A 26,591-nucleotide genomic window follows, 5' to 3' on the forward strand; every position below is an offset into this window, starting at 1 on the left:
ATTGGTTAAAGAATGACATTTTATGCTATGCTAATATTGTACTAAGAGTAGTATGTTATACTATATTATATAATGTAGTACTATTGTATATGTTATACTAATGGTAATAATATACATTCCATATTATGCTAATACTAATATACATTCCATATTACACTAATACTAATATTATACATTCTACATTATACTAATACTAATATTATACTTTTCATATTATACTAATATTAATATTATACAGTCCATATCACACTAATGCTATACATTTCGTATTATACTAATAGCGAGGAAAAAGATTCTGTTCCCACCAATGGCACTGCAGAATGGCGCTGCATTCAGTGTAAAAAGGTTAAACGTAGCGCACGCAACGACATTGTCCCCGAAAAAAGAAACAAATCGTTCTGCCGGCTCAGCGATATTTCTACGGAACCGAAACGCGAATCGAGTGCAGCGTCGAATATGCACTTTGCAGAAGCGATCGTGTTCACCGGTTCCCCGAGTTATATCGCAAACAGAATGACAAATGACACGTTGCCTGAATTGCCGACACGAAACATCCACCTGCGATTATTCGAACATCCTGCAGCATAATCAGTTCGCGTGACGATGGTTTTACTTTAGTTCGACATTCGTTTAATCCTTTCGGTAAAGATGAATCGAGAACATCCTCGGGAAATAGAGGAATATCTTAGAGAATATCCGACGGAGTATGTTTTAGAAAACTTTTTTTTTTAGAGTATGTCTAGAGTATTTTTCAGAATATTTTTCAGACTGTCTTTTGGAGTACCTTTCAGAATATATTTCCTAGTATATATCAGAATATTTTTTAGAATATCTGTTAGAGTATCTTTCAGAATATCTTTAGATTATTTTTTAGAGTACATTTCAGAATATATGTCAAAGTATTTTTCAAAATATCTGTTAGAGTATCTTCAATATATTTTGCAGAATGTCTTTTAGAGTACCTTTCAGAATATATTTCAGAGTATTTTTCAGAATATCTTTAGATTATTTTTTAGAGTACATTTTAGAATATATGTCAACGTATTTTTCAAAATATCAGTTAGAGTATCTTCAATATATTTTGCAGAATGTCTTTTAGAGTACCTTTCAGAATATATTTCAGAGTATTTTTCAGAGTATTTTTTAGAATATCTTTTAGACTACCTTTTAGAGTATCTTTTAGAATATATTTCAGAGTATTTTTCAGAATATCTGTTAGAGTATTTTTCAGAGTATTTATTAGAATATCTTTTATACTACCTTTTAGAGTATCTTTCAGTATATATTTTAGAGTATTTATCGGAATATTTTTCTGAATACCTGTTAGAGTGTCTTTCAGACTATCGTTAAATTACCTTTTAGAGTATCATTTGGAGCACCTTTTAGAATATCTTTCAGAATATCTTGAGAACAAATACGCCTGGATTAGTCAGAAATTAGCGTCGTCAATATTCAACTGACACGGCGCTCGACGCGTTCGAATATCTTCTATTGCAAAAGGTTGGTCTTATTCATACAAATTGCGTATGACTAAGAATCCTTCACCGCGCCCTTCCGAATTCTGCGCAGCATCGACAGGAACGTGTAAAGGGAGGCAAGAATTGCAAGGTGTCGCTCGTAGGAGGAAAAAGGAAAGGAAACCGCGCGTTCCTTTCTAAAGCAGCCTCGCAATAGTAGCCGGCCTGGCGGCCGATGGAAGTTCCTAGTATTAAAAGTCGAGGTACGCGAAGCTTTTGGCAGCGGGGGGCACCTCCCGATCCAACGATAGTGCCCCTGTACTTTCTCCCACCATTTATAAAGTTCGGCTCGTATCTTGCGCTCGCTCAGTCGTTCTAGTATCACGTGTTTGGAATATTGTCCGGGAATCGGCACCGCCTGCCGTGTATGAGAAGTGGGCTCGTTTCCGTGTCGTGTGTCCGTCGGAAGAGGTGATCCTCGCCGAGCAAGCAGCATCCGTGTGCCAGTCGCGATATCCTTCCGGTGGCTCCGGAATCCGGTTTCCCCGCGGCGGAAGAGTCTCTTCGTCTGGTTCCCCGATGTGAGTAGCCGTTCCGCAATTTATCCGTTTCTTTGGCCGGAGTGCTCTAAAACGCGACCAGCCGCCGAACAATGGTGCACAGTGTGGCCGGCGAAACCGGCGGCTCGCGGCGTCTTCGCTTTGATACACGAACGGTTCTGTTTCCTGCGAACCAACCACCCTGCCAGCGATCGAAATCCGGCGCGCAAAGGGTTGATACAGGGGGGAACGTACCTTATCGATTTCATTGGTTCTCTATTTAGAGAATTTTTTTGGATGGCGAATTATTGTTTCGTTGATTTGGTTGCGCTGTTAGGGGGTTGGTGGTTTTTATGGGAAAGTTAAGTTCGTTAATGCGAAGGGAGCTTTGTTAACCCCTTGCACTATGGTTTCTTTTAGAACCGTGGTGATTAACGCCTTTTCGTCATTAATAGTTAAAAGGATTTTTGTTTCGCGATTGTCTTCATTTAATTTCGTTTCTGGATTTTGATAAAAAAAATCTCTAACTCGTTATTATAGTGCAAGCGGTTGATTTAGGGAAATTTAATTCATTTGTTTGGTTAACCCTTTGCTGTGCTTTGACGTCGGAATATAATTCTGTTGTCTTTTTATCGATTTTTAAATATTTCGGTAATATAAGACTATGATTACATATTATATATAATAATAATAGCAATACTAATAGCAATAATAATAATAACAATATAATAATAATATAAATAGAATCATAGGACCATGAGTCAGATTTTCGAAAAACGTTGAAACAATAAACTATAGCAATACTTCAAAACTAACTCAATTCTGATCTATCTTGACAATGAACTTGTTTAATAAATAATACAGTGTTCCATGACACGGCAGTCAAAGCGTCGAAGAAAGCGCATATGAAATATTAGAATTATTTAGGCTGTTCAAAGTAATTATAATACAAATATATTGATAGAACGTTGAAAATATGTAATTATACTGAAACAAGTTTGATAAAAGATTGCGTTGGTTCAGATTTTATGAAAGAAATGTTGATTTTGAAACTAGAGTAATTAACAGCTTGTTATGTTCCCCGGGGCGAGACATCCGAGTGCATAGGGTTCATTGGTTTTGCTTGTATTGATCTTTCGTATGGACTTTTAGTAGCAGGTACCTGAGGTAGAAAGTACAGGCTGTTTCATAATAAATGGTAGCAATAAGGCCAGGTAGATTCTATAGTTAAAAATGGAGTGAAAATTGAAAATGACAAAATTATACAAGAGACTTTACTGAAAAGTTTTACGAAAGTTTTTGGAGAAAATTAAATTCATATATCAGTCGAGTGTACGTTCTTTCTTTAATATTTTTTATTAATTGGTTTTTTAATAGACGTTATATATTTCACTGTGGACCATTGTTGCAAGCAGTATTGTACAAGATGCAATGTCAGAGTTTTTTTTTACTATAAGAATGCAATTGAAAAACACATCAAACGCAAAATGTAATGAAATAATTAGTATATTTTTCATTGAATTTAGTTTGTCATTTTTAGTCAAAATATTCTTCAAAATGCATGCCAAAAAGAGAGTCTCCCACGTAATTTTATTATCCTTGATTTTCTATCTAAAATTAATAATTATTTTCATCCATAAGAAAATAATAAAACACCCTGTACTTTCCAACAAAAATATTCATAATAAGACTTATACTAACATTGATAATTAGTAATTGTTTCTACGACTCAAAATGATGAAAGGGTTAAACATACGAAAAATTCTTTATTATTCTCTAGTTCAGGCACTCATTCTTATCACTAATGAATAAAATTCTCAATCTAATCATAAACAGTAGAACGTATCTCGTTATAAGTTAACGACGTAATCTATGACGTCATTATACATTATTTAAACAATTTTACATTTGGATATACTATTAGAGAATCACGAGCGATTATTTCCTTAAAAATATGTTGCGATAGGTAAATATCTAACTCGATGACGTTAATAAAATAAATTTTCCAGCAAGGCTAGATAATTTTTGTTGAAACAATTTTTAAACAAATACGTTTAGTGTTTTCCTGTTCGAGCTGCATCCTCGAAGCGACTTTAAAAATGTCCTCGGCACTACGAAGCGAAGAAAATACCTTGGACTTGCCATTTAAGCGTTTACCATGCGAATACACCGACGAGTAAAGGTTAAATAATGCCTAAGCCCGAGCTATTAGTGCACTTTGCTGAACACGTTGTTGTCTTTCCCTTTCCTATGTGTCGTTTTTCCCAACGTCGAATCAATATTTTATCTTCCAGTACCCGAGCACTTCGAGCCTCTAAACGCATGAATATCTCACTCGAAACAATCTCGAACAGCTTCCTTTGGAAAAACAATATTAAATTGCTCGCATCCTCTGATTTTTAATTTCAACTTTTATCTATCGAATTAAAACGTGTGAACTTTGTTTTCGAACACTTTAGCATTGCATATTACTGTATTTCATGGTACAATTTAATTTTATATAATTAGATGATATATATATAGATAGAATTTATTTATGAAGTCAATACTAGAATAATTTATTATGTAAATTCTATCTACATATACCATATATGTATTTATATAAAATTAAATTGTACAATGAAACGTAGTAATACGTAATCATAAATATACGGATATATTTTTATTATATATAAAATTGACTATAGTTATATATAAGTAACCAAATATAATGTATCAAAAAATATGATATAGTTACATTTCACTTTTAGCTTCACCGATAAATAGATTCAAAAATTAATTAAAATAATTTCCGCCGTCCTGTTAATGTTTCTAAAAATTCCCTCTGCAATTCCGCAAGGCGTTCCATTGTCGTGCAAACGAAAGGAGAACAATGCGCATGGGTTTCGAAAATGGCGCAGAAAATTGGGGCATTTAAGATGGTTCGCCGATCGAATCGGCTTGCATAAAAATCAATTGTGAAACAACGAAATTAGATAGCTTTTTTCTAAACCGTGCCAGATCAGATTTGCGGAGGATCGGGTCCGGTGTATTAACAATAAAAAATTTCCCACGATAATAACGATCTGTCGATAGTGGCCGTGCGTGAGCGAAGTCGGTAAAGCGCGGTGGTTAGAGTGTGACGTACCGTGCGAAAGACAGGCGTTTGCCTCGAAGTTGTTGTCATCTGGGGCTACGGCAGCTTTAACATTTCCTAGAAATTCACACATAAATCGTTGCGCAACGTTACACCTGCTTGTTCACTGAAATCAACAGAAGCATAATAATAGAAAACCAACTTTTTTCCACCTTTTTCCATCGCTCGAAACTCATTGACAAGTTTTTAATGATTCGCCCCGTGCTCGAAAGAAAAAGGAAACTGCGAAATTGTTCTTTAAACAATAACCGTCGAAGAGACACTTTAATATCTTTTGTTAAACTAATGATCTCAAAAATATTTTGTCTTTTAAATGACATTGTTTATAAAAGCTGCATAATTCTTGTACTAAATAATAACCTTGTAGAGAATATTTGTAATTTTGTTTTATAAATAACCACTTGCAAAATACTAAGTAATATTCTTTTAAATAAGAACGTTCAAGAAAAACTCTTTTTTATAATAATTATTAGAATCGATAGGATAGCTTTTGTTCTAAATAATAGTCTCACGAACGGTGTTCATAAGTTTCTTATAAATAACAATTTTATAAATCATCGTAAGGAATATAAGACTTAATAATTTCATTTTAAGTAATAATCGTGAAAAAGTCTTAATAGTTCTCTTTTTATTAAACAAAAATTAGATTGAAGATTACGTCGCCTCATCTCGAACTATAAAGCACAGTATAGTACTAGATGAGACTTTATTATAGTATAGCTACTCAACTACATACGTTTAAGTATAACAAAAGAAGCAACGCGAATAAAATAATTAGCGAATAACCATTTATGCAACGTAGTCGTCTAATTATTTAATTAACTATGATCTAGATTAACCCAATCGCCGTCATTGTCCTTTTTTAGGACGCAAAAGGATTAGGAAAGTATTATGTTGAAATTTATTGAAATATGCCTTGAAATTCCTTGAAATATATCTCGAAACTTCTATTAAAATTTGTAATACTAGGTTTTTTTAAATATTTACAGTAGTTTATCCGATCAATATCCTAAAAATAGATCGGTCGATATTTTCCAAAATTTGAAAATAAATAATAATAATGGCAAACTCGGTAAGCATAGAATAAAAGCCCTATAGAATAATAATAATAATAATAATAATAATACATAATATGTCTATAAGTAGATATTTTTATAATTTCATCAATTTTTAAATTGCAGCGGATAACGGGTCAATAGAATGATAGTTAAATAAAATAAAAGCTGCGTATTAAATAGTTAATAAAAGTAACAGCTCCAGATAGTCAAACAAAATAGAACAGAGATTCGAGTAAAATAGAACAGATACTTAAACAAAATAATTTAAACGAAATAAAAGAGACGCTCATAACCTAACATCTCCGCTACCTAAACTTTCGATTAACAATATAAAATACATCCTTTCAATTATTCTACCAATCCGTTAAGATCAACAAATTGTATAAACAATACAAAAAATTCCAGATCCTTTCCCAGATCCCAAAATTTAAAACACCATAAGCAAGGAGACCATAATCAAGCGATACCAGTTCAAAAAGTGAATCGTCTAATGTGTCCAACTATTAATTGGTTCTCATTAAAAATTTATAAGAAATCTGTCTCTGTTGAATTTTCTGCGGCGTCGTTCCGCGGATGCGTTGCACCACCGATTCGGTTACGGATAACCAGCAAGATAGAGATAAACGTATCGTTAAGATAGACCAGGCTGATTACAATGCTGCAAAAGCAGGCAAATAAATGCGTGTTAAAGGGGAAACCCGTGTTGCAACAGAACGGGCGATATTGTTGACATACGCAGTCGCCGGCGAACGGTACACCTAATCACTCTCTCGGTTGCGTTTAGATGCGTGGGATAGCGTACAATGTAAATTGTTACCGTAATTACCAGATGTCATAAGTAGAGACGATTATATCAACTTAGAGAAGACAGACGGATGCTCGGGAGACCGGTCTCTCGTTATATACTGTTCGCAGTTTTCGGCCGGCTCATTGTCCCCCGAGTGTGAACGGGCTCGTGTAATCATTAAATTCTGTAACTGATTCTCATGCGTTCCGAGGTGAATGAAATAGCTGAATAAAAAGCAACAATGAACGTTGCGCGTCGTACTTAACAAATTCCATAGGAAATTTGATACTCGAATCCGTTCGCGTTCTGCAATTACAATTGGAAATATTCGACCGCTGCGAGCGCGGGATTTTAACAAAATGTTAACTAATAACTCCACGTTGCTGCCATACATTTCGGCACCGATAATGATAATAATAATAATGATGATGATTATAACGATGACGATAATGATGATGATGATGATGATGATGATGATGATGATGATAAGGACGATGATAATAATAATGATAAATTATAGAAGAGTGAAATGATTACCTTGACATAACACAATAATTAACATAAAAATGACTTTGAAATGCGATAGCATAACTTTAGCGTAGAACCATCACTCTACTGCAAAGGGTTAATTTAGAGATCCATCTTACTTCGGTCGCAATCAAGGCGAAGAATGTTCACCTTCCGCGAACAATGTTAATCGCAACAATCTTAAATATTGTGTGCACTTAGCCGTGGCGCCAGCACACGGCTGCTTTAATTGTATCCTCCTAGGATCCCTATCGTGACGTGATCGATCCTCCATGCATCGATCGCACCACTCTTGCAGGATCGTAGCCTGTTCGAGGGAAAGAGTCTCCTTGGTGCTCGAGTGCGCTCGTTCCCTCGCCGCCACTTCAACACGTTTGCAAACCAACCGCAAATGTTGGCCACAGCTGACGAAGGACACTGCGCGTAGGCAGTTAGTGTCAGCATCCTTCTTAGCTAGAACTTAGAATGTTGATCTGAGCGAACATCTTGATCCCTTATCTGCTATTTATCCTACCGTTGTCTCCCGTAGAACACCGACGAACGCCGATCAATCTTCCAGAAGCGAACATGCTATTGTTGCTGGAACTACCGGGGGTCCCGAACGCGAATAACGTGTAAGAAGATAATAATTATAGCAATGATAACGAGAGTGATATTTGTGGTGGCGAGATTCAGTTAAACTGTAAGATAATAATTGGAATACTAAAAGGGGATGGTAATAGTTGTGATGGCAAGGTGTATTGAAACTGAAAAGATAATAATTATTATAGCGATAGGAAAAAGATAATAATACTTATTATGACAAAATGTATTATAAGTGTAAGGCAATAATAATTGTAATGATAGGAAAAAGATAATAATACTTATGACAAAATATATCAAAGTTGCAAGATAATAATAATTATAATGATGGAGAAAATATAATAATACTTATAATAGCAAGCTTTGTTTGAACATTTTTTTTTTACCACATGCAATATACTACAAAGTACTCAATATACGAAATATAGAAAATAGAAATTATATCGTCGCCACCCACGCGTGATAAAATAGACAACAATTGTAACCGGTTTCTATAAAGTATAAATATCCACAATTTAACAATTAGAATCCGAAACTATCGCGCTGGAATATTTTAAACATTTCATTCGGAGAGTTAAGCGCAAAGAATTGATAAATATTTTATCATGCGGCCGGTTCTATAAACTTTCACTTTTGGCACCCTTTTCCAGTTCGTAATCGACTTAATAGAGGGAATATGAAAAAGAGCACGCAGCCAGTCGATGTTTAGAATCACGCGCGTTTATATCAAGAATTTGTATCTACCGTGAATCACAGATCTTTTGCTGGTTGAAGCTATTGCTTAAACGGTTGTTTCGCAATTTGCAACGCGATGGAATCGAGTCTGCAAGTTTTGATTCTAACCGAGTAGAAGTAATTGTTTAAACAACAGAAGCAGTTGTATCCGACGGAAATGCAGGGGTATTAATTACATTTCTTTTATTCAATTATGACGTATTTTGGGCTAAAAATGGACTATTAAATTCTCTTTGAGAAATTAATATTTAAACAATTGAAATTAATGAATGTTTATATCATTGAAGAAGTATAAAGTGAATTGCTATTACGAGCGAATCGTGTGTTACAAAGTTTCCTGTTAAATTACATAATGCATAACCATACAAGTTGCAGTTTAAATATGACGTGTGATTGCTCTTGAAATCAAACATTGAAATGCAAATGCAAGTGACATGTATTAAGCGAACCTTTGCGCGCATTTATTTGATGATTAATCTTGAAATGAATTTCAGCGGATGGTGATATTCGCGACGAGTATATTCGTCATGAGGAATGGGTAATGGCGAATATAATTATCTTGAAGAAATGGCAATATTTCGCGTTATCTCGAATATACTCGTCATAAAGAAATGCCAATATTTCTCTATGCGACGAGTATACTCGTCACGAAAATGTAGCAATATTTCTCTATGCGACGAGTATACTCGTCACGAAAATGTAGCAATATTTCGTGTTACAACGGCTATATTCGTCATAAAAGCAGTGGCAATATTTCGCATTAGGGCGAATATACTCGTCATAAAAGAATGTCAATACTTCTCCTTGCGACGAGTATACTCGTCACGAAAATATAGCAATATTTCAACGAGTAAGCCGCATTGCAATTTCAATGAAAATCAAAGCATAATCGCAAATTCTACAGTATTCTAAATACAAATAATCATTATAAAGTAAAACTGTACAGTAGCCTAATCGTTATTGCTAAATTGTTGCAACACCTTTCAGCTAGATATTTTTCAAAGATGTCGCAACGTTGATTGTATAGAAAGGTTCTAATTACAAATTGAAAAGAATTGTCACCGGTATATGGTTACACCTGAAAGGGTAAAACAGATTTAAGAAATAACGTTTCAGCAATCATTCAATCATGTTTAACGCACTTCCATTAGGTTAATTGACTTCCGGCGCACGGATTTCTGTATCCGCGGTAAAAACTGGCTTAATTATCTGCATTCAGGAGATAGTAATCGACTTTCCGCGAGTGGGTACGAGCTGAACACGCGAGCGCGTACTTTCTCCGTCTATTATGCCCGTGAATTTTCATTTCTTTGAGTCACGCATGAAACGCTGCCATCATTAAAGGAAATTCAACGTCCTTGATATCCGATTATTTATGTAATGCGCGTACGCGTTATGCGAACGCGATTAACACGGACTTTTCTATAAAAGCGAGTAGCTTGTTTGCTAGACGATTTTTCGTGATGTAAAATCAAGCTTGTGTTGCAATTATGTTAGTTTCATGCTATGGCATTTTAATGGTGTACGAAAAGTCATTATTGCATGCCGACGTGTAGATGTATGTAGGTGTAGTTACATTAAGAATACATTTATGATATCAATACATGTATAGTATCATTTATTTTCTGAATGTAATTACGTTGGGAGAAATGATCTTATGCTAATAATGTTAATTTAATTAGTATAAGATGGATACTATTTATCTTATTTGAGTAATATTAATCTAATTAGCGCGAGATCAATAATATTTATCTTGTATTAATAATATTAATCTAATTCACATAAGATATATGTATAATAAATAACATAAATAATATTTCTCTAACATGAATAACGTTAACATATTTCAAATCTAATTTTAAAATAAGAAAAAAAATAAACATTAGCTTAATATTATCTTGACAATTATTAAATAATATCATTTTATAAACTATTGAATGACATTATTTTATGAACAGCTAAATGGCACTGTTAATGGAATTGGCAATGGAATTGTTACAACATCGATATTTTAGTTGGCAAAACGTGGAGTTCTGTTAAAAATACATTTTATATTCGCCAATATTTGTAAAATGTTTTTCGAAATTTTACTCACCCCTGGACACGTCGATAAAATAATGAGACAATTTACAGTCAGTCGCGAAAGTGTGCGTACACCCGTCGATGCCTCGTGTATATCAATCTTGCCGAAATGAATTAGAAATTCACGACCCATGGAGATGCTTGCATCTGTGAGAAGCGTTCCGACGAGGATGATCTGTAAATAACAAGCGGAGTAAACATATAGAAATATCTGTGTGCTTTTTTTAATAATACGGAAAATAATATTTGTAACAAACGATAAGTCATTTTTGAAGTTCCACGTGTGCGCAATATTTTTGCAACTGTATGGAGGGACGATGCAATAAGTTTCAAGTTTGTTTTTTTTTTGTAACGAAACTGTCTATCTTGGGCAAATATTTTTATAAAGTATTAATATTGTCTTTATAGAAATATTATGTTGTATAAACTCAGCCAATATTGAAAAGAAATTAACGAAACTTAACTGCGATGCAACAAACTATACAAATTGCTATATTAAAATTATATAATTGTTCCAACAAAATTTGAAAAGCATAGCATTTATTTACAAAATTAGATAAAAATTCGATAAGAGTTATGATGGAAGTTACAAGAATCAGCTATGACAATTATATAATTATACAATTATGAAATTATATCAAAAGAAGACAATTTAACAGCTCAGTCGAATCGGAGCGTGTCTCGTAATTATTAATTAACAAAACTTTAAAGACAGTAAAAGAGTTCGGTGAATATTTTCAACGATAAAACTATTAACAAAGAAAAGCCATTAAAGTCCGACCTAAGTCTCTCGTAACTAACTTAGACAATCTTTGCTTTGCATAAAAATCTACGTTCCACTTATTATGCAGAAAATCTGAAAAATATTCGGTAGGACGACTTGCATGGAAACATCCTATGCAGGTCAGTCTAATTCGCTTGAATATGCAACAGAGGCATGAAGTGCTGCAATCAATCTCTGAGCAGCTGTTTACAGAAAGCGTGAAACGAAACTACTCCCAATAGTACGGAAATTTAACTTAATCAACATAAAGAAGATTGCCCGGCATTGCTAAAGCCAATGGAGGACCTAAAGGGTTCTCATGGCGGTACTTACGAGACATCTTTATTAATAATGTAATTGGATGTACATCTCTCGACCCCATCTTTTATGTATTCGTAATTATTTAATCTCTCGTTGTCGAATTTTTCATTTTTACGCTAGGTGGCAAACTGTAAAACTACTTGATTATTTAAAATAATGATACAATAATATTTTTACAATGTTATGGTAGGTGAAATTTGATGAAATTATTTCTAGATGATCTTGCGCATGGTGAATCGTCAAAATTTGCTTTGTAAAACTATTTTGTCATCGTTAATAACGTTTAAGTTAAGTAATTTTTCTATTCACTATGTTATTAGATATTATATGTTTTATTATATATTATGATACTATTATGTATTGTACTATATATGAAATTAGTATTATGTATTACATATTATATATCTTATTATATACTATGTTATTGTTATATATAAAATATTATATATTGTACTATATATTATGTAATTATTATATACACTATGCATCTTTATTATACATATATATATTTACAATATTCATCTATTCAATATTTAATTCTTTTATGCACTACGTCATCATTTTCTTAAAACACAAATTATATGAATTTGACCAATAAATAATATAACATGGATTGTTTTAAATTGCACCGAGGATACGATTCGCAACAATGCATCTGCCAGAAATTCTATCAACAAGAAATGAAGATTTCCACAACGAAATTGTCAAAACCGCCTTGGCGCCATTTTTTACCGCTACCTCCAACGCCGTGCGCATAAATCTTTTATACTATTCGCACCCCTTTCTTACCCTAACCGGAATTAAACAGCACAATACCACGAAAACACGCGTTCTCGTCGTTTTTCCATTTCGGACGAAAGCGAACATCGGGAACAGCATTCGTTTATAACTTTTTGCAGTCAAGCTTTTGCCGGATACGCGAACTTTTACATGTTACGAGGGATCCGAAATTATTGGGAAACGGTTCGTGAACTTTCTAAATTACGTGTTTACACTCCAGACACGATTTCGCGAAGACATTAAAAACGAAACGTTCGGCCGAATAGAATATGATGTTAAAAGATATGCACAGCAATAAAACGGAACATGTAAAAAGAGGTATGAAATTCGCGTAACCGTTGGAAGTGAATTCCAATTGCTCGAAAACCGAGTTAGTTGTGCGGAATTAGAATTAGAATTGCTCAAGAAGATGGGATTGTAAAATAAATTCGATTTAATACGATTACGCAATTTGGTTACAACGCGGTTGGATTTAGTATAACTGCGTTTCGAAAAAGATATTTTTTAAGATGCGAAACACCGTTAACCTGTTAACGGGAGTAACATAACCGCGACTGGTATGGCGACTTTCTTCGTTATAAAATTCATCAACAAGTGAAAAACAATCTCTTTTTTATTACTCCGGGCGTAACAATGTAACTTCTATTGCGATGGAAAAAGCATTGTGAAACGAGTCGAACGGAAATTAATTCACCGCGTAATAGGTTGATTGGTATAATAATTTCCACGTCGTTGATTGCGAACACTAATGTGAATGCTAATATATTAAATAATTGTGGATCTTGGATAATGGTAGATCCCGAATGAAAAATGCAAAAATACGTGCAGATTTTTTTCGTTTCGATTTATAAGAGTGATCGAGTTTAGCTAGTTTTATTTTGCATAAATATTGGCATCTTACTCATTGGTCTACTTAATAACAGGGCTTTTTTGTTAAAAGTTTCCCGTATGGGGATTGATTTTAATGATTTTTAAATCTTTCAACGTGTGTGTACTAAAAATGTAATAAATATTAATATATTATCATATTGTATATTGCAGAATATAATCGTATGTTGTAATATTCTATATTATAAACTATATTCTTACATTATTATATAGTATATTGTAGAATATATTCTTATATTATTATATTTTACATTATAGAATATATACTCATATTATTATATTTTATATTATAGAACATATTCGTACATTATCATATTGTATATTATATAATATATTCTTATCTATGATATTAACATATCATAATCATTAATATAACAACTAAATATAAATCCATTATATCAAAATCAGAAAAGCTAACAAATACATATCACGAAGCACAGAGTAAAACAAAAATTCTCCATTAACAAAGTGTCAAAACTTTTGCAACGATCCAGCAGATCAATCTCATCGATCTCGTCTCCAATCTCGATCTTTAAGAAGAGATTCGACGGTAGAGATCGATTCAAGAATTTCATTGAGAAATAGAACGGAATCATTCAAGACATAGAAGACGAATAGTCAGAGATGCGTAAGAAGAGACAGGGGATCAATGATTGCTTAACCACACGCGATCATTCACACGCACACATACATGTACATAGATAGAGATGAGACTCGGCCGTCTCTGTTCTCGTCGAGAAATGAATCGCGAGGAAACGTAACCCTGTAACGTAGACTCCTTCGCGCTGCAAAGCGACAAATTTTACGTCAGCAAATCTACGTTCCACGAACGGGGGGGGATACGTCATCGATCGTGAAAGTGCCGAACGCTGGATTTACGATCCTAATCCCTGTTGCGCAATGATAAAATATACACATTGCGAACAGATTCCGACAACGGGGATTAGTCACGAATTTCGGCTACTTTGCCGCACGGTTTTCCCCCGCGTGTTAATTATCGGCCGCGTCAACTGCCGAGTTTCCGATGCGAATCGAGCGCATCGATCCGCGCAAACTAGTTGCATTTAATCGATCAGTATGTCTGCAGCAAGTGGAGCAGGCGTGGAAGAATAATTATTATTATGAATGGAGAGGATGTTTCTCGTATAGAAATCACTCGAAATTTTGTTATATTGTAAATATGTCGTGTATGGTAATAGAAATGGGTTCGATGCTAGAATTAAGTGAAAACTGAACTTATGGAATGTAGGTGGAAAAATTAGGTATCGTAAGATACCGGTTCGGCGAACTAAAAAGAGTGTCGGGAACCGGTTAACACGAATTATCGCGAACTGACCGAATCGCCTTACTGTCAATTTTCTAACTTTATGTGACCTTCTTTGCGCGTAATAGTGACCCAATCGCCGGAGGATTAATTTCTGAGGTCGTGAATGTAATAGTTCTGATTGAGAAATGATAAGGACATTTTAGTGTTTTCTTTGTAGAAAGACGTCAATCATTTATTTTTGAAATGTGGAGTGATTAATTTCTCTTTTAAATTTTTAGTTTAGAAAACTATATTTGATGAATAGAATATTTGTTGTGTAAACAGAGTTCAAACACTTTTAATAATTCAATAATTTCTCTCTTAAGAACAATCTTTAGTTTGGAAAGCAGTATTTTATGAACGATTTCCCTTTCGGCAACAATCTTTGATTTAAAAAATAAAGTATTTGACGAATTAATATTTTTTATGTAAAAGGACCTCGTTTCGACAATCGTTTCTTTTAACAACTGAACAATTTCTCTGTTAACTACAATATTTCATTTAAAAAGTAGTATTTGATGAACGATTTCTCTCTTAATTACAATATTTAATTTAAGAAGCAGTATTCGATGAACGATTTCTCTTTTAACAACAATCTATGGTTTGAAAATAAAGTATTTGACGAATATTTTTGTATAAAAAGAGTTAAATCGTTTCTATTAACAACAGAATAATTTCTTTGTTAACAACAATATTTAATTTAAAGAAAGCAGTACTTCCTCGCGTCAAAGGTGTCACGCTTTATGTACTCTAATTAATTAGCGAATTATTGACGACTGTATCAAAAAGTCGAAGCATTGGAAACCTTGGTGGAAGGTGAGGGAACTGTTGGTTGACATTGTCGGATATTAATGCTCGTATTTAATATTCAACTGAAGCCGAAATGGGCAAGTTGGTTCACCGGCTGTAGGACTTCGGAGGGAAACTTTGATGCCCGTTGACCAACTTGGCTCATTGTACGAAGCATTGTAACGTGGCCCATTCCATCAAGAAGTGACAAGCCTGGTAATTAACAAGAAGAGGGTATCCGGCCGAAAAAATTTCCCGTCGACAAAGCTTTGTGAGATTACGGCGCCTTATCGACCATAAAAGAAATATTTCTTCGGTGAACTTCTAAAAGCGTTTTCAGCCTTGTCTTAAAGTTGACGGCGCCTTCGAAACGAATGCGGAACACAGCGTGCGTTATTAAATCGTACAAGATAAGCATGAGCGTTAGAGTGTTGAAACAGTCATCCTTTTGGTAAATACGAACGAGATGAAAAAGTTTGTCTCTGCATTAAATGCTAGAAAGCGATTTTTATGAGTCGACGGAGTGAATTAATAGAGTATAGGTAAAAAATAGTGTATGATAGAATATAATGATAATTATAATAGAATGAATAGAATAGAGAGAACGAATATGGTCTATTAAATTGATAGGATATAATTAAATAGTAATAATATGTAATGAGAACATAGATATAATAAAATAATGATATATAACAGTAATTGTAATCGAATTAATATAACAGAGAGAATTAATATGCTCTATTAAATTAACAGAATATAATTGAACAGTAATATATAATATAATATAACAGTGATTATATAACAATAATTATAATTTACAGTATAACAGTAATTATAATAGAATCAATATAACAAAATAATTATAACAGAATGAATTAAGTAACAGATAAAGAAAGGAACCGAATGATTTTTATATTATCGAAGCTTTTTCGATTACCTATGAAGTTGCGCGCGAAAAATACAGGGAGCACGGGAACTTTAAGGATTGGTTTAACTTTAAGTCCTTCAGAGACTGAATTTCTGCTGACAAAAGTGATTCTTGTGTTAGTCGAAGTGCTCTGGAAACTTACGATGTTTCATTGGCACGTTGACAACGACAACTTAGTCTACATATTTGACATCATTCTATTTAAATTTCCCAAGTGCCTCGTGTGTAGGTGAAGAGTGAACGTGTTAGAATAAAAATTTTCGATTAAATGATGATATTGGTTGGAGGAGAGACAGACCAAAATTATTATTATTATTATTAAAGTTTACTGAGATGGGGCAAGCATTCGGTAATTAATTTTGTATCATGTTAGCTATTATATTTTACATTATATTGGAATTTGGGTTCGATTGAAATTTAATATTTGAGTCTATTAATAAAATGCTAATACTTCCAAATTATATTATATATTAGCTTTTATTTTTTTATATTATATTATATTATTGGATTTTATATTAGAATTTGTATTAGCTCAAAATTTAATACATCACTCTATCAATAAAATGTTAATATTTCCAAATTATATTACATATTAGTTATGTTGTATTGGCTACTACATTTTATAGTATATTATATTATGTTATACTATATTAGAATTGATATTAGCTCAAAAATTATTACTTCGCTCTATCAATAAAATGTTAATACTTCAAAATTATACTACAACCACATCACTGTACTAACAACTACGATAAAACATACTTTCCCGTTACTTAACTATCGCTTCAATCGCATTTATCAAAGATAACATCTAAATATCAAAGTAACAGTTCAAACCGAAACAGATTAAGTAAATTAAAAAATCCGTAACAACACCTAACAATTTACATTTCATTTCCCAAACGACCATTTTCCTCACGAATCATTCGCATCGATTTTCACAAAACGAGCGCGCGAAGCGTCCACCATTGGTAACTATCACTCTCATCCCCAATATTTGCTTAAAAATCCGAACGTGACGATGAAAAATGATTTTCAGATTGGCACTGAGGCGCATGAAAATGTATGAGGCTCACCTGTTGAACGTTTGCCACAGGTTCGAGCGCATAAAAATTGCAATCCGAATGGAATTTACACTTGTACCTCGGGAAATTGAGACATCCCCACAACCCCTCCACGACAAGAGAGACACCTGTCCACCTACCTAAAACGATATCCGAGACATCTGTCTGCCTTACCCGAAACGATATTTTAACCCTCTTAGTGCCGAGCGAAAAAGCCAAATTTCACGGTGTTACTAGAGTTTGGAAAAAGGGCTCATAAAAACCAAACGAAAAGCAATATTTACATAATTGAAAAAGCGGGTTATTAAGGACGAAATTGAGAATGAAACAGTGACGCCAATTTTTCTATATTCATTGGAAATTACATAAATAAGAAAGGTATAAGTATAAGGCACTTTTCGCCAGTGCAGCGCGGCCCGATATATCGGCCCTCCGGCACTAAAAGGGTTAAGCAACGACGCGTATCACAGCACAGACAACGCGCGGATGCGAAGGAAAGAATCGAGACCGACGTGCAATCAGCATTGTTCCCCGATGAATAACGCAATCGAGTAATAATGCCGCGTTACGAGTCGTAATTACGTTCCCTCAACAAGTTTAACACACCGACGAGGGCTTGTTTACCCTGATAATAGCACTTCCTACCCCCTGCGTGCGCGGCACTCGGCGATGAAGTGACTAATTATAGATCGCCTTGCCGCGACAGCGAATAAGGAAAGCCGCGAGGCTTTGCTAATTAACCGTGTCTATCATCCGGCAAACGCGAAAATCGTTCTGCCATTGGAAATAATTGTCGTTCGCGCTTAAATCATGCCGGACGACGACGTCTAAATGTCGGCTAATCGATTCCGTGGAAACCGTCTGGAAATGTGTCATTGGCTCTCCTCGTCGGGGAACAAGCAAACGCTTCTCGGAACGGTTTAGCAACAATGTCGCGCGCGATCATTTCCCGGCCCGAAAACGTTCACGCGACCACGGATTCTTTTTTTCTCCCGGGTTTCGCCGAGTCAATCGGACGTGTCCGGTTGCTCTAGCACAATTTTGCGAACTGGTTAGCCTCGCAACTGTAAAACGAATTCTGCATCGACGTCGCTGCGAATGACGTTCCGATTACGCGACTCTACGACACGCCGTTCGCGGTCGGAAATATGTTTTCCCGCTCGTGACGAAGTGTTCGCTCTGTTTTTCGGGTCGACCGGGTGCTCGTTTGTTTCTATTTTGTTTAACAGGTTAGTTTTCATGGCGAAGTTTTTTTTATTTCCGTTTCTCGTATGTTAATTAACCCCTTGTAGTACGTTTATCTTAACAGTTGCAATGATTGAATGATTTTCGATTGGACTAATTTCTTAGAGTAGAAATAAAATTAATATTTATAGCGTGCTTACAATTACTTTAGCGCTTAGATATTAGTGGCGAAAAGACAGAATTTTGTTTCGATTTAAGAAGACGAAATAACATTCATACTTGTCAGGTTATTGTTGAAAACCATAATCACGAGCCAGGCTCGTCAAAGTACGCTAAGGGGTTAAGCTTGAGTCTATGGTGATTCGGCTTTCGACGAGTTAAAATTAAATTAAATTTTGAGAAACTGAGGGTGGACTGATTTTCTCCGATCGACGACGTTGAATTTCTATTTTTGCATATGAATTATTGTTTCCTGGAAATATGTTGCTAAAGCCTCGATACGAAATGCGCAGGGTCAACAAGGTTGCAACCGATTTCAAAGCTGCGCGTTTAATAAATATTTATGTTGAAGACCGTGGTGCGTGATCGCGAATACGATCAGGCCGCTTTTGATTTTGCATATGACATGACATGTAGCTATTTGTACGCGTGAAGTTTACTCGTCTGCCGTGTAGATAAATATATTTGGCGGAGCTCGAAACTAAATTCTTGGTAATTAGGCTGTGGATCTTTATGCGATTATAGGAAATGATAGTGCAAAGTAGAAAATGGTAAAAGCTTCGCAAGAATGTTGTGTAAAATTACAGACATTATTATTATTATTATTATTATTATTATTACATAGTAGACTATATTTAAAAGTATAGGTAAATTATTATATATGAGCCGTTTACTTTGAAAGTGGCCTAACTCCATTTGTCAATTTTTTCCGGTTGCCATGGTTACATGTACAACTTCATGTTATTTAAAAGTAAAGCATTTCAGGTTGCTTATATTCCGAGCAAATACGATAATTCTTGGCATATAAGTTTTCAGAGTTAGTTCGACAAATGAACCGTGTAGTTTGAAAGTGGCCTAACTGCATTTACACTTAAATCAAGTTAATATATTTACTGTTGATAATGTCTGAAGGCAGCGATGAAGGCAATTTTAATTGATTAGTATTTGACAAGTTAACCTCAATAAACTGGATAAAAAATATGTTGGATGCGTTTTGTTAGAAACAAACCGTATAAAATTTTCTATAAGACATCAATGAATGAGAATGACAATTTTAAAGTCCTGGATTTATTAAAAAAAACAAACACTTAAATATCTCGATTTGAAGATAAATGGAGTTAGGCCACTTCCAAAATAAACGGCTGATATATTATATTAAATGATGAAATCTGTAAGTAAGAGTAATATATACTCATGCTATTTTTGTTAAGTAATATTTACTTTGTTTAATAATAATAATAATAATAATATATAATAAAGAATTATATCAATTTAACCCTATACTATCTTAAAAATCCCACTAACATTGAGTGTCTTCAATAAAAACTAATAACACTATATAATAACAAAGAATCTTGTTAATTAATAACAAAAAGAAAAGTATTAATATGAAATTTCGGCTATAAGAGACGCGTCGAGTGTGACGGCGGTTCAATGTCTCGCCGAACGCGTGTGGCAATGAAAGTAAAGCAAACGAAAGTGAAGTCTGCAATCAGAAACGCTTGTCCGTAGCTGTACAGCATAAAATTCCTGCCGCGAGTGGATGCCTTGGAGAACGTTTCGTGCGCGTTTCATTTAATGAAGTTGATACAATTCCGCGGGGTAAATACTCGGGGAGTTTTCAACGGCAACTGCTTCGCCCTTATTAGCCAGGGCGAGCTCGAGGAGAGGACTCGGCTCGACCAGTTACGCTCGAGCAAGAAGTGTTCGGAGGGCTCTCGACGATTCCTTGTTCTTATTGCGTTTGGCGAATCGGTGCCGGTGGAATAGACGAGAAATTATTATTCGCGATCTTGCGAGAACGATCGGATGTTAATTTACTGTATTTTATTAAGCTGGTTTAAGCTACTTCACTGTATTTTATCAAGCTAGTTTAAGCTACTTTAGTATATTTTATTAAGCTAGTTTACGTTATTTTACTGTATTTTATTACGCTAATTTTAAAAAGTGTAAAAATCGTGTTTAACGTTGTATACTGAGCTTGATTGGGCACATTTTATAGAAAATTGGTATCGTTTTTATTCTGATAAATTGTGATTAATTATCATGTACAATGTAATTTGCATGGTATAAGTTATGGTATATTAAGCATTATGGCATAAGTTAGATAACAAAATATGGTAAGATCTACAATATAATTTACATGTTAATTATGGTATTAGACAAATAATGAAATATCATATAAATCAAATAATGAAACATGGTATAAGTTAAATAATGAAACATAGTATAAATCGATTAATAAAACATAGTATAAATCAAATGATAAAACACGATATAAATCAAATAATAAAATATAGTATGAATGAAATAATGAAACATGATATAAATCAAATAATAAAATATAGTATGAATCAAATAATGAAACATGATATAAATCAAACAATTAAATATGGTAAAATAAATAAGCAATAAGAACTTTACATCTTAAAGACGTCCAATGTACATCGATTTCAGATCCAACCGCGTCGAACGAATCTTCTCCCATCGGTCACAACAATCAATAACGCGGATTTCTAATTCCGCGATCGATATCACTGTCGCCGGGAAATCATCTAGTTCTCATAGGCGGTCCTCTGGACGAAGTCGGGGGAACATCGATAGAGTTATTACACGGTATCGTCGCGCGCGGCGACGATGAATCAACGATCGGCTTTCGCGTTCTCCCTTCCTGCTTGATCGCGCCCCACGATTTCGCTAATTAATGGCTGATGTTTGCGCAGTTCCCCGGCCAACTTGAACCAATTTCACGAAGTATCGGAAGCGTATCTTTCAGGGGCGCCGCCGGTGTATCCCCGTGAAACAGTTCCGATTGAGTCGGCGTGATAACGGCGGCCGTTCAAATCGCGTAACCTTCGCGCGAGTGGAAAAGAAGCTCTTGTGCAACCAATGCGCGGATTGCAATGATCGCGGCCGTGCGGGGTCCCGTTGCATATCCAATTACCACGTGAAAACGACCGCTAAGCTTCCTCGTTGGAAAGCCGAACGAGGAAAGCCGTAATTTTACTAAAGAGTTTATTGTTCCTGCGCGAACCGGTTAATCGTTTCACTGTCCAAGCCGCGACGCATTGTTTTCATTTACCCTCGAGCCGTGGTCATTTTCATAAAGATATAATAGGAGCATGCCTAGTTTATAGTATCGTCGGTTTGTTTAGTTCTTAAGCTTTTCTTTAGGGCAAGGTTAGTTTGTCGATAGACGTTGAGTTACAAACAATGGTAATTCTTCGCACTCGGAGGTGGCTAAAAATTGTTGTACTATTAGGTTGGAAACTATGAAACGGGCGCTTTCGTTTAGTCTGTGTTCGGCTGCGACGCCCGTTTCATAGTTTCCAACGTAATATTTCTTAAAATAATTGTTGCGGTATCAGACTCTCCTGACTCTTATACTCTCGTAGTCACTTTAACTGGAAAATGAAAGTAATTCTTCCGATTCTATTTTATATTATCCTTATATAAGAATAGTATAATATATGAAATTTTTCAATCGATAATTGCAAATAGAATTTCGATTATTAAAGTGATAAATATGTAGTGAAACAAAGCCTAGTAAGATAAAATTGTATAAAGATAATAGTGATGTGCATCTGCATAAAAATAATATAATATATATAATTCCTGGTTTGCTAATTGTAATTATTAAATTTTGCGCTCGCGCCTCTTATTCGTTACTGTTTTTTCATTAATAACTCGTTAACAAAGCCGCGGATTGCAATTCAGCAAAGGAAAAGGCATCAGGAACCACTCGTTTACCGGAATATGTATAATTATGGTACACCCTGTATATACCATATTATACCATATTACATCATATTATATCATATATTATATAAAAGCACAGTACCGCTTTACGTCACTGGTTATTCGTCATCTAATAATCTAAATTCAATTTACAATTAACGATTCAAAAACTGTACCTATTATATTGTTTTTTATACAGACGTCCATCATTATTTCTGCACGCTTCGTATTAATGAAAAATTACCGCTTCTCACGGCCCACCTGTCCAATTAATATAATATATTAGAAGGATTCGTTTTCTGAACACGTAGTTTTAATAAAGCGCACGCTAGAAACGAACGTCGGTGGATGAATTTATTAGATATGCGGCTTTTTGCCCACCTTCGTGTACCAGCAACGCTTATCGAAAGAGGTTCGTGAAATGCAACCGGAAGGCAATCGTGAGCCGCGTTGCGCATTGCACACCAGTTGCATTTGTCGAGTTTCTTCGTGGGTTCGTTATTATAAAATCAGCGTGTCGTGTCACGCCGTCCCGTTCCGTAGTATTTGCCGTAACAATGCCGATGAAATGTCAACTTTGTGTTCTAACACGTGCCTTTCTGCTGTTTTATTATTTTACGTAACGTTATTGTTACCCGCGCGAGTACTTCAGCGAGTTCTTTTGTTAGATTAACTTTCATCTGTTACTCTCTCTCTCTCTCTCTCTCTCACTCTTTTTCTCTATTTCTCTATTTTGTGACTTTATTGTTACGTAGAATTTATCATGTATTTTTAACTGAACTTTTGCATAGATACTGAGTATAATTTATGTTATCATAAACGTCGAATTCTACGAATATTTTGAGAGAAATATAAGAGATAATATTAGAGCATAATTAATATCATACTTAATATAATTGAATGATATAAATAATGTAAATGTAAGTATAAATAATATAAATATAAATAATATAGATAATACAATCAATATAAATAAGAGAAACATACGAAGGAGCTTACATTTCAAAACAATACGTCCTACCACTTTTTATCTCGCAAACATAAATCCCAAAAAATATAACATCAAACAACTCCTAAAAACTTAAACAAATCAAGTATTATCTCAAATAAATGTTTCCCTGACACCCTAAGAAAAAATCAAGAGAATTGATAATTTCTCTTACGCAACATAAAAAGCTATTCGCAATCAATATATTCTTATCTTTATGACGTCAAATAAATCTTGCAACATCATTACACGCGAACGAAACTATTTCATTAACTACGTCCAACAATTTTTTCGAACATTTACTCTCTCCAATCCGACCGAGTCCGTCGTCGGACAGTTCTTTTTTCTCCCCGCTCTATTATATTTATAGTTCCAGTTTCGTTGTTCCGCGTTCCGTTTCAATTTCGACTAATGCACGGCCGGAATATAAAGTCACGACGTCTGACGTGGAAACTGGTTGACCAGGGATGAGGAATGATCGTAATGTGGCCGCGGATACATCGTCGCGTGCCAAATTAGGCGAGAGGGATTTTTCTACGGATCGTTCCGGGGGGGTGGACGAGATGGAACTTGGCCATTAAAGTGGCGCTGGTTCGGAAAGGAATAACGCGTTTCGGATTATTATCCCGCGGAACGGGAGCAATTTTTTAAGGAGCGCCAGGGAAAAAGAAGCCGGACCGACGGCTTCTCTTTCGAGGAGGAGGAGGAGGGGGGGGGGGGGGGGGGGGGGGCGGATAGCCGCGAGGAATGCTCTTTTATAACTTCATTGTAATTTTAATAGTGCGACCCGCCGCAATTTACATAATTTACAGAACCGACGTAGACAGGGAACTACGAAAGAAGAACGGGAACCCTGAATTGTTCCTAATTAATTGCGCGGGTTTAATGTTCATTTTCACCGAAATTTATTCCTTTGTGTTCGCTTCGCGGCGTCGAGGATTTCACGGCTGCTTTTTCGGACTGTTTAATTGTTTAATTTTTTAATTGTCTAATCGTTTTATCGAAGCGTCTTTCGACATTTGTTCTTGTCTCTATTTTAAAGAGCTTTTAGCTTGGTATGTAGCATTGGAGTTCGTGTTCGCTATTTTTACAGCTTTGTTTGCGGTATAGGTTAGGTTTAATTACAATTTGTTAAGTTTATTTACCGTTCCTAAGTTTATTTACGATTTTCTAATTGAATTGTCCTGTATCTTTTACTCTTGTTCGCTATTTTTACAGCTTTGTTTAGGATAATAGGTTAGGTTTACGAATTCCTTCATTTCATTTCGATTTATTTATTATTTTTTATTATATTTATTGTGACAAGGATTTATTTAGGGTTTCTCGAAGAGCTTTTATTCAAATGTGTTCGAGTGTAAATGGTATTTTATTTCATTTATTAAGCAGTAATATATTTCATTTATTAAACGGTAATTTATTTCATTTATTAAAGGATAATCGATTTCGTTTATTAAGCAACAATGTGTGTAATTTGCTAAATGGTAGTTCACGAAAGTATTATCATCATTAATAATCGTTTGTTTCCCAGCGCAACACTTAAAGAACTAGGATTACGCAAATGGTATTGTTAACCCTTTTTTTCACGGTTAGCAGGCATGTGAAACGATCGCATGTACTGTAACATTTACTTTCATGATTTATATGACTGAACATGTGCTACAATGTTACTGATACATATTTGCGACATCGTTTCAGGATATTTCAAATTATGGAATAAATGCTTAAAAATGTCTTGGACTTATGTTATAGAATTATAAATATTTTATTATTAATATAAGTTGCAATTTTGATTTCAGAAACATGACGGAATGCAAAGCGCGTTGGATCTTGGCAATAATCTTCGCCACTCTGATCCTAGAACAAAGAGTTTCGGCGGGTGGCAAGAAAAGTAGCCGAGAAAGTGATAAACGAGCCACGAGATCAGGTAAAATTAACAGATTTACATTAATTTTTAATATTATACGAGCAATTGTGTTATAAGTATGTACATTGAAATTAAAGCAGAATTTTCGAAAATGTATAAACGTAATTATACAGAAGATATAAATAAATAAAATTCTCTTTATCTTTTTTTATTATTATGATACATTGTTATTATTGAATGTTATTATTAAAATATAATATAAATATAATATAAACATCTAAATTTATGGAATAAAATATAAACGAGATACCAAATTCTCTTTACCTTTCTTGCTACTATTATACTTTGTTATTATCGTATATTATCGCAACAAAATGACAAAAGTCCGCAAGTCTGCAGTTTCGGTAAATTAAAAATTGACGAAATCGGTGTAAACTTTTTTTCTGGCATTTCACGTTCTACTTTGCATTCGAAAAACTTGCATTCCTCCGGAAAAGGAATATAAACCCCGGATCGTAAACCGATATTTCTGTTGCAACCATGTTCTTGCAAATGAGTCGGCCGCTTTATTGTGCCTTTCAAGTCGTTTAAACAGGAGTTTAGCTCGCGCGCCGGCAGACGTGATACAATTTTTACTGTCATTTCATTGCGCTCTCGAAAAGAATGCGTTACTAAAATAGTCTTACGAAAAATCGATCGGCACGAGAAAAGGTTGCAGGATAACCTTGGGCTCCATTGTAACAGGATTTAATCCTTGGAATGCTGCCCTGGTATTTGTTACAATAGCACGCCGGCGCAAATTACACACATGGGCCGTAGCTAACAAACAATTATAAGACTATATTTAATTTCTT

At 34.6% G+C, this 26,591-nt stretch overlaps 1 protein-coding gene across 1 annotated transcript in view; it reads left to right on the forward strand.

Annotated features, from left to right (window-relative positions):
• Nucleotides 1–1,845: 1,845 nt before the first annotated feature.
• LOC144469779 (peroxidase) overlaps nt 1,846–26,591 on the forward strand; it is a 48,437-nt gene continuing 23,691 nt past the window's right edge. Inside the window, exons 1-2 of the mRNA XM_078180398.1 lie at nt 1,846–2,038; nt 25,670–25,797. Of these exons, the coding sequence (XP_078036524.1) occupies nt 25,674–25,797 (124 nt within the window). The 5' untranslated portion in view covers nt 1,846–2,038; nt 25,670–25,673. The remainder of the gene's footprint in view (nt 2,039–25,669; nt 25,798–26,591) is intronic.

Source organism: Augochlora pura, chromosome 5 (genome assembly GCF_028453695.1).
Source record: "Augochlora pura isolate Apur16 chromosome 5, APUR_v2.2.1, whole genome shotgun sequence".
NCBI classification, from domain to species: domain Eukaryota; kingdom Metazoa; phylum Arthropoda; class Insecta; order Hymenoptera; family Halictidae; genus Augochlora; species Augochlora pura.